Here is an 8,921-nt window from a genome sequence, read left to right as displayed (position 1 = left end):
AGTGCAAGAAGCAAGTGTCCATCTCATAGTCCAAATCACTGAAATCAAAGTTCAGTATTATAGTGTAAGAATGACAACATATCCACATGTTCTAGTCTACTAATAATAAAATTATAATAAAAACACATTTTTAAAGGAGTATTTACCAGAAATGTTATTTACCAGAATTTGTTTAGGAGAAAAATGTAAATGTGCAGTATTTCTGAAAAAAAAGAAAAACGTTTTATTTTTTATAAAATAAATGAATTGGAGATGCTTTTGATTATTAAAATTTAATGGAAACATTAAAATGGAATCCAGAAAATAATAGAAAACAGAATTTGGTAAAGATAAAACTGTAAAACTAAATTAATTAGACAGGCTTTTTGATTAATAAAATTTAATTTAACCATTAAAACAGAGTATAGAAAAATGAAAATGGAACCAAACTGAATTTGGAAATAAAACTGATTTCATAGGGCCCTATAATTATAAAAAAAATTGTGGTAATAAAAATAAATGCAAGTGAACAATAGCCTTTAATATGACTTAAAATACATATATAATAGCAATGAGGCAATAATAATTAGTTCAAATAAAGTATCAAAAGCAAGAAATCATATGGTTTTATTGAACAAAACTGTTAAAATACATAATGTATTATAAACAATAGAGCTAATGTACATTATGCATTACAACAAAGGCCTACAGAGGGTGCCAACGACCTGATGATTATTTTTACACATTGCTGTGCGATCTAATACTTGTTTAATATTGACCAAGCACCATTTAATTCAAATGTCCACTTAATATTTGGCCATTTCTTTAGGCCAGAAATGCTATAGCCACTGTAATTAAAAAAATATGTGGACATCAAAACGTGTAAACTCAGAGTGAGGGTTTGAGCTTTTATTTTTAAGCGCGATGTATTCTCCTGAGTTTGCGCAGATTTATAAATTATTTAACGTTGTAATAAACCCGAACTCACAACAACATGCAGAGATGGAGTTTGAGACGCTCCACACATGTAAATGATAACAGTTCCTGTGGAATTACTGTGAACGGAGCCGCTGTGTGACACATGTACTTAACCTACACGCATGTAAATAATTAAAGCGCATATACTGTATTAGAACGGCATTGCATATAATTAATTAAATCGTAACGTTTGTGATAAACAATTATGCTTAATCATGATTTTTAAATGGGTTTAATATATCATGCAGCCTTGGGAAACAGTCTAATAATGTGTTTTATGGATTCTCGTCCGTGAAATACGCCACTTCCGATATTTTGGCGGTTAGTCGACGCAAGCAAAATGAAGTCGAGGATTTAAAAAAATCGAATAGTCGAATAAAATCGACAAATCGCGACAGCCCGAGTAATAATATAGAATACAGGGAAATTTATAAGCATTTTTTTTAGTACTATGGTAGGTCTGGACCACAGGTGTAACAAGGTGGGGAACAATCCCAAAAAGTAAAAAAAAATATGATTCTTTTGGGGAATTGTTATATCTTGTGTGAGCAAAGTCAGTAAGTTTTAGTGCAATGTGATAACTAGCATTTAAAGAAAAATCATCTGTGGGTCTAAATGAGAGAACGCAACACGAGGGGAATCCTGTTGTTTTGCCCTACTTAAGATGTAGGTCTCATTTCCAGGTCTGTAATATAAAATACTAGATATGTTATTTGTTTTTTTTAACCCATTTGAACTTGACATTGCTTTTTCTCTCTTGGGGTGAAAGGTCAGGGAATGGCCATGAACAGGAACCCAATGGGTGGAAATACCACAACAGCAGGAGCTGCCAGCTTGGCTTCAAGTGAGGTACAGATTTCTCAACACATTGACAACTTTCAGTTCAACATGCAAAGTGTACAGTATGTAAGCTTCTGTCTTTCTCTCTTTCAGCAGGGGCCTGCTGGTAATCCAGGTGGTCTCCCTCTTCCCTTCCCTCGTCCTGGACCTCCTGTTGACTTTGGCCCCAACAAACGCCGCAGATTCTGAGACCACCAGCCAAACATCTTTCTTTGTTTTTTGTTTTTTTTACATGCTGTATGATATTTTTAAGTGCAGACTGTGGTTTTGTAGGACCTGTGTATGCATTTCACATTCACAAATGAATTTGTGTAGGCAAATGTTTTAAACAGGTTGAAGTGTCAGTTTTAAGTTACTCTGTAAGATCTCCCATCTCCAGCAGGAGCCTTAAGGGACTGTTTCCAGAAACTAATTGAGCCCAGTGTTGGGATAAAGGAACCCTTATGCTTATGACTTCTTACTGAAGATTCTTCATCTATGTATGAGGGTTTATCTGTGCATGGAAACGGCTCCAGGCTGAACATTCAGCTTTGTATAGCCATATAATTTTTCCTTTTTATTAATTTCTTCTCTTTTGTATTTCACCCAGCAGTGACCTTTTCTAAAGTAGAGATTAGCTTTTGTCCATCTTGTGCTCTGCAACGCTTGCCTTTCTAGACAACTTTAAATAAATTCATAACTACATGTTACATACAGTCCAGTGTTGCTGGCAGCATTTATGATTTAAATTTTGTGATTTGTCTTCGTACAGCTGCTACAAAGAAGAAAAAAGTAATCGCAGCTTTAAATTTTAAAATGAAATTGTCAATTTCCTCAGTCACCATTCAATTCAATCACTAGGTATGGAAAGCATAATAAAAGTAGTCCATATACCCCTTATATAAAACAGCTTAGTGGCATATTAGAAGTGATAATGTCAATATATAATGTAAGATTTTTGAGTTATAGGATTTCTTTTTATACAGTTATAATTATTCAACATTGCTGTTTTAAGTTAATTTATTTGGATGGTAGGGTATAAAGTTGTTAAAACAATTAAGCTTTTAGAAACTATAAACCCTGGATGTATGTTACACATACATACATTTAGCACATGCATGTGCTAAAGATGAGTAGTAAATATGGCCAACTCGAAATTAGACATTTGAAAGTCTATGGCTACACGAAGATTTCCAAGAGTCTAAAAATTCCTAGAGACAGCCTTAAAAGTTTCAAATGTGTTGTATCAGAAAACCTTTGAGGGCTGAGAAGAAAAAGAAATGTATAGAATAAATAGTTTGATTAGAGTAACTGAGAAAAACCTTTGATTTACTGCCAAGACTTGCAGGATGACCCGATGAAAGGAGTTCTGGAGGATTGTTTTATGGAGGCATGTGACCAAACTGGACATTTTTGCATCCATGGATCAGCGGCATGTCTGGTGCAAAAAAGGCAAGGCTTATGAGCATAAAAATACTGTCACAACGGTCAAACATGGAGGTGGGCCAGTCCTGTTATGGGGTTGCTTTGCTTTTATAGGAAGTGAAATCTTGACTATATGAAGGACATGGATTCTTTGAAGTATCAGTATAATTTTGTCAAAGATTGTGATGAATAGACTTGAAGCTTGGTACAGGGATCGGTCGTAGAATGTTCTTGACTGGCCTGCTCAGTCTCCAGATTTAAATCTCATTTAAAATATTTGGTGTGATTTGAAGAAAGCAGTGGTAACATGAAAACTAAATATTATCAGTGATCTGGAAGCTTTCTTAAATGAGGAATGGGTCAAGATACCAGTAGAGAGGTGTCAGGAACTTGTAAGCACTTAGATGCAACGTTAATTGAGGTTGTCAAGAAAAAAAAGATTCTTTACCATTTTTTTATGAACCATCTTTAGAATCCCTCAAATGTTTATCAATAAACTTTCAGTTATAATTTATTGATGACTTGGTTGAATTGTCATAAAATTTGGTTTATGACAACAGAATGTCTTTCAGGGTGAGGGGGTTGAATAATATATATATATGATCAGTACTGTGCAAAAGTCTTAGGCCATTAGTATTTAGATCTGGGCCCGTATTCTTAAAGAATCTAAGAATCCTCTCAGAGAGCTCCTAATTTAGCTTAAAAATGTCTAACTAGGAGTCTTAGCTTAAAAGTGATTTAGGACCAATCTGAGAACAACTCTGAGCGAGGAAAAGACAAAAACTTTTATCTTAGTGAGGAGGTGGGGCTGACCCTGTTGCTCTATGACCACTGTTGCCAACTGTCACAAGATAAATAAGAAACCGCTGCTTCAAAAACAAGCCCAATATTTTTTTGATGATTTATTATCATCAATATTATTTATTACAAATTAATGCGCCTGCAACATATTAAACTGAAACCACACTTTAATCTGAAAAGCAAAAACAAGTTATTTTACAAAAATCAGCAATCTGCAACAAAGTGGGAACAAAACTAATCTCCAATCACATGTGAGCAGAATAGGATTGGAGAGATGGAAAAGGAGAAAAACACAAGAGCTTCAAAGGGGAACTGTAGCATAGCCACATATTTATTATAGCCTACTAAAATATAGGCTATTCGAACCAAATGTATATACTCTTAGTATTACAGTTTTTCTGATTTGTTAAAAAACATTTCTTGAAACCATCACTCATTTTCTCAAAATCTTAAACAAATCCAAATACTAAAATCATGAAACCTCTGACTCTTCCATCAAAATCAAACAATCACTACAAAACCATTTCACTTGCACTCAAAATCAAATGGTGCTCTCAGATCACACACACGAGTCAATAAAATAAACACTACAGAGCATTCATTAGACACTACAGAGAAAAATGGAAAACACAGCATCCAGAACATTACAGAAAAAGTATATTGTATTGAGTAAACAATTTTGCAATTCTGTAAGAAAGTATAATAATTGCAACTGAGTAAAATGAATATATTGTATTGGCCTACTGCAAGAATAGTGCTGAATATTGAATAGTACTAGAATGTTTGTATATATTCAGCCCTTGGATACTGCAAGCTTTTGAGCTGTTTTGGCTGTTGACGAAAAACACCTACACTTACAACAACAGGACTAAAACATATCAACTTTAATGCACAATAAACATTGCATTAAAACAGTCCAAAAATAAATGTAAAAAATTGTATTTAGTCTTGATGTCAGTAAAATAAACTGTCATTTGTAATTTCAGTATACAAAGGGCTTTACCTAGTTTACAATAAACACTGCATTAAAACAACAACAGTTATTTAGTCTTGATGTGGATAAAAATGTTATTCATCATCTCAGTATACATACATTGTATTAATATATATCTGGAAAACAAATGACAAATATAACATCTCTGTAAGAAATCATCTGAAACAAAATGCTGCTGTTTTGCTTAGTTAATCATGAATGCCCCGAAGTAAGTGGCTTCCTGTGGGAAACGCACAGCGCTTATATTCTGCACGTACAAGGAGAGCCTGTCGCCCTTTTCTAAGCGGAACAGCGCCCCCTGATGGCTGGAATAAAGCTGTACACTAGAGCTTACGCTCACGCAGGGAGTCACTACAGATTTTGCGAGCATCACTGGTCGTGGATAGGATGCTGTCGTCTTGTATAAGTACTGCGTAAAGTGCATAATCTGTCCTAACTGTGTTTCGAAATTAACCTGAGAGAAAACGAAGTAAATTCCGTCGTGTGGCACCGCTATTTCTCCATCGGGACTCAGGCGCATTAACCCTTCCTGACTGAATTGGCCGTTCATGTTGTCCCACTGTATACGATCCAGTGCAGGAACTCCGTCTGCAGAAAGTAAAAAAAAGAAAAGAAAGACGAACGCTGTTATCATTAGTCTATTCAACTTAACCACTTTATCTTGAACAATGTAAGCTGTGGGGAAGATCTTACCATTTTTCTGCAGTCTTTGATATTGTTTAAGCTCTTGTTTTGCCCCGACATGCACAGCTGGTTTGAAAATCTCAGTGACGTTATGTTCTGTAAAGTCCAAGAACACACTTTCAATTAAATGCAACGCTGGAATCAGTGCGCGAACTGTGGCGGTGCGGGGTCTGACTTCACAAATTAGCTATAGGTTATTATTTTTACATACGCAGGCATAAAGTTTAAAAATCGTTTTCAAGTTTAACATTTTACCTCCGCAAGAGTTAGATTACAAGTCAGTTGCGTTCACGGGCATAGCAGCAGTAGGCTATGTACCACTAAATAAACAAACAAACAAACAAACTAACAGGCTAAACATCCTCATCTTTCACCTGAAGGAGAAGAGAGATTTTCTAGAGAAAATCAATGACATGATAGTATATGTTCACCTCTCTTTTTCCATATTCGTTGTACTGGATTTTAAGAGTATGTGTACCACATTTAACCATGTAAACAGAAAAAAATTGAATGGTTTTATTATTTTGTATTTTATCACTTTTTTCTGTTTACTATGCTAAATATTATAAGAGACAAGAATATGAATAATATATAATTAATTGTTTTTTGTTGATAAACTAAGCATAGTTTTACAGGATCAGTATCATTTAAGAAATATGTGTGTAATCATAACTTTCTTTAATAAATTACATACAATTCTCTTACACTGCTGCTTTTGAGCTGTTTTGGCTGTTGACGAAAAACACCTACACTTACAACAACAGGACTAAAACATATCAACTTTAATGCACAATAAACATTGCATTAAAACAGTCCAAAAATAAATGTAAAAAATTGTATTTAGTCTTGATGTCAGTAAAATAAACTGTCATTTGTAATTTCAGTATACAAAGGGCTTTACCTAGTTTACAATAAACACTGCATTAAAACAACAACAGTTATTTAGTCTTGATGTGGATAAAAATGTTATTCATCATCTCAGTATACATACATTGTATTAATATATATCTGGAAAACAAATGACAAATATAACATCTCTGTAAGAAATCATCTGAAACAAAATGCTGCTGTTTTGCTTAGTTAATCATGAATGCCCCGAAGTAAGTGGCTTCCTGTGGGAAACGCACAGCGCTTATATTCTGCACGTACAAGGAGAGCCTGTCGCCCTTTTCTAAGCGGAACAGCGCCCCCTGATGGCTGGAATAAAGCTGTACACTAGAGCTTACGCTCACGCAGGGAGTCACTACAGATTTTGCGAGCATCACTGGTCGTGGATAGGATGCTGTCGTCTTGTATAAGTACTGCGTAAAGTGCATAATCTGTCCTAACTGTGTTTCGAAATTAACCTGAGAGAAAACGAAGTAAATTCCGTCGTGTGGCACCGCTATTTCTCCATCGGGACTCAGGCGCATTAACCCTTCCTGACTGAATTGGCCGTTCATGTTGTCCCACTGTATACGATCCAGTGCAGGAACTCCGTCTGCAGAAAGTAAAAAAAAGAAAAGAAAGACGAACGCTGTTATCATTAGTCTATTCAACTTAACCACTTTATCTTGAACAATGTAAGCTGTGGGGAAGATCTTACCATTTTTCTGCAGTCTTTGATATTGTTTAAGCTCTTGTTTTGCCCCGACATGCACAGCTGGTTTGAAAATCTCAGTGACGTTATGTTCTGTAAAGTCCAAGAACACACTTTCAATTAAATGCAACGCTGGAATCAGTGCGCGAACTGTGGCGGTGCGGGGTCTGACTTCACAAATTAGCTATAGGTTATTATTTTTACATACGCAGGCATAAAGTTTAAAAATCGTTTTCAAGTTTAACATTTTACCTCCGCAAGAGTTAGATTACAAGTCAGTTGCGTTCACGGGCATAGCAGCAGTAGGCTATGTACCACTAAATAAACAAACAAACAAACAAACATGTATTTCTTTTACCTCCTAATGTTTCCAGTACATAATTCTGTATGTCCATCAACAGTCTCTGTTCAAAAAGGAATCTAGTTTTATTATGGAACATCTTATATTTCTCACTATCCCAAAATGTATTCAGGTCTTGAAGCAGTTTTAAATACCTGCTGTGCGGTTTGTTTCAGTTCTTGATTGAACAAGCCACAGCTTGCGATACCTGCTTGATTTGTCGGTTGGGTAAGATCTGTGGAGAGACAGTGGATTGGATACCCTCCATCTTTGCCTGTTTCACGAGCCTTTTAAAGTAAAAAACGAATTATAGAATCATATTCTTTGTATAAATAACAATATTTGTTTAAAGATGCTAATAATTTAAGATTATACGATTTAACTCACTCTGTGAATATCCTCGGAGAAGTCATAAAGAAGAAAAGCCGTGATAAACGTCTCCGTGCTTAATATTAAAGTCAGAATCAAGAAGAATATATACTGCCCTTTTGCAGTTTTGTTTTCAGATATGTTTTCGTCCAGCTGGCTATAATTGGGGCTGATTTGTAAGTTTGATGTCATGTTCCGACAGTGTTTTACAGAATGTTCGCATGACAGAGAGAGAAAGCAGTTTTTTCCTGTCGTATCCTGAAGGAGTCAAAGGTCTGTGCGCTGTTCAGGGCTCTTCCGCATGTCAGTTTTGTTTTCCTCGCTGGAAAGTCCCGCGGTTACGGCACCGCCCCGCTTTCTATCAAGTGTGATTGCATGTGGGAATTCAGGGGCGTATGAGTGATCTGAAAACTGGGGGGTGTTTGCAGCGCCACTGTTGTTAATGCTGCTTTTTCATTGTTTTGTACCATGCACTGTTAAAGGTAAGATTTTTAAAATGAAAATATCCAAAAACCACTAGAACAGTTTTATATATTTCGCTGACTTGTGTACTTACATTATCCCAAATGTTTCGAAGAACGTTTAAATCCAGAGAAATAAGCATTTTTAACTAGTGACACGCACAGTGTCTATTGTGTCGCCTGCCAATGACGCCATACACCCTCGATTTCCGGTTTTGTTTTGTAGAAAACATGGAAACACCGGTGACGACCGCACAGAGTAGCATTATAACAGAACGTTCAAATCAGAATGAGAATGAATCATATTCAAATGTATCTAGTATGATAAAACAGTGCTGCTTTCCGGAAGGAGCAGAAACGGTCGACTGTGGCATAATAAAAGCTCCGCTGCTTTCGAGCCGTGTTAGAAAACTTTAATCTAGAAAGCGCTTCTGGATTAAGACAGCGATTTCTAAAATTCATACTTTGGGCTCATCTGTTTTTCCACACATA

The 8,921-nt window shown here is 35.7% G+C and overlaps 3 protein-coding genes across 5 annotated transcripts in view; 1 reads left to right on the top strand and 2 right to left on the bottom strand.

Moving 5' to 3' along the window:
- Positions 1-2,492, top strand: part of nono (non-POU domain containing, octamer-binding) — a 15,544-nt gene extending 13,052 nt beyond the window's left edge. For 2 of the 3 annotated variants that reach the window (XM_016250660.1, XM_016250658.1), the window contains 2 exons: positions 1,727-1,806; positions 1,891-2,492. In XM_016250660.1, the coding sequence (XP_016106146.1) occupies positions 1,727-1,806; positions 1,891-1,986 (176 nt within the window). In that variant the 3' untranslated portion in view covers positions 1,987-2,492. The remainder of the gene's footprint in view (positions 1-1,726; positions 1,807-1,890) is intronic. The other variant, XM_016250659.1, reaches the window with a different exon arrangement.
- Positions 2,493-4,925: 2,433 nt separating this feature from the next.
- On the bottom strand, positions 4,926-6,125 carry LOC107565432 (tumor necrosis factor ligand superfamily member 10-like). The gene is made up of 3 exons (XM_016250673.1): positions 6,112-6,125; positions 5,690-5,850; positions 4,926-5,584 (listed from the first exon to the last, which is right to left on the bottom strand). The coding sequence occupies exons 1-3, from the start codon at positions 6,123-6,125 to the stop codon at positions 5,181-5,183; spliced, it is 579 nt and encodes a 192-aa protein (XP_016106159.1). The 3' UTR covers positions 4,926-5,180.
- A 376-nt stretch (positions 6,126-6,501) lies between these two features.
- tnfsf10l4 (tumor necrosis factor (ligand) superfamily, member 10 like 4) lies at positions 6,502-8,318 on the bottom strand. Its single transcript, XM_016250678.1, has 5 exons — positions 7,987-8,318; positions 7,755-7,886; positions 7,618-7,663; positions 7,266-7,352; positions 6,502-7,160 (listed from the first exon to the last, which is right to left on the bottom strand). The coding sequence occupies exons 1-5, from the start codon at positions 8,158-8,160 to the stop codon at positions 6,757-6,759; spliced, it is 843 nt and encodes a 280-aa protein (XP_016106164.1). The 5' UTR covers positions 8,161-8,318; the 3' UTR covers positions 6,502-6,756.
- Between the last annotated feature and the right edge of the window lie 603 nt (positions 8,319-8,921).

Source organism: Sinocyclocheilus grahami, unplaced genomic scaffold (assembly GCF_001515645.1).
Source record: "Sinocyclocheilus grahami isolate Dianchi unplaced genomic scaffold, SAMN03320097.WGS_v1.1 scaffold1001.1, whole genome shotgun sequence".
In the NCBI taxonomy this organism is placed as follows: domain Eukaryota; kingdom Metazoa; phylum Chordata; class Actinopteri; order Cypriniformes; family Cyprinidae; genus Sinocyclocheilus; species Sinocyclocheilus grahami.
Note: the sequence above shows the minus strand (reverse complement) of the source record. Positions and strands in the feature narration are given on the sequence as shown.

What these genes read in the sequence shown, in the direction of transcription:
- LOC107565432 (XM_016250673.1), bottom strand. An exon ending in TCAAAGACTGCAGAAAAATG is followed by an intron (nt 5,585 to 5,689) that starts GTAAGATCTTCC and finishes TACTTTCTGCAG; the next exon opens with ACGGAGTTCCTGCACTGGAT.
- tnfsf10l4 (XM_016250678.1), bottom strand. Translation starts at nt 8,160, where the DNA reads ATGACATCAAACTTACAAATCAGCCCCAATTATAGCCAGCTGGACGAA. An exon ending in TGAAACAAACCGCACAGCAG is followed by an intron (nt 7,664 to 7,754) that starts GTATTTAAAACT and finishes CTTTTTGAACAG; the next exon opens with AGACTGTTGATGGACATACA. An exon ending in TCAAAGACTGCAGAAAAATG is followed by an intron (nt 7,161 to 7,265) that starts GTAAGATCTTCC and finishes TACTTTCTGCAG; the next exon opens with ACGGAGTTCCTGCACTGGAT.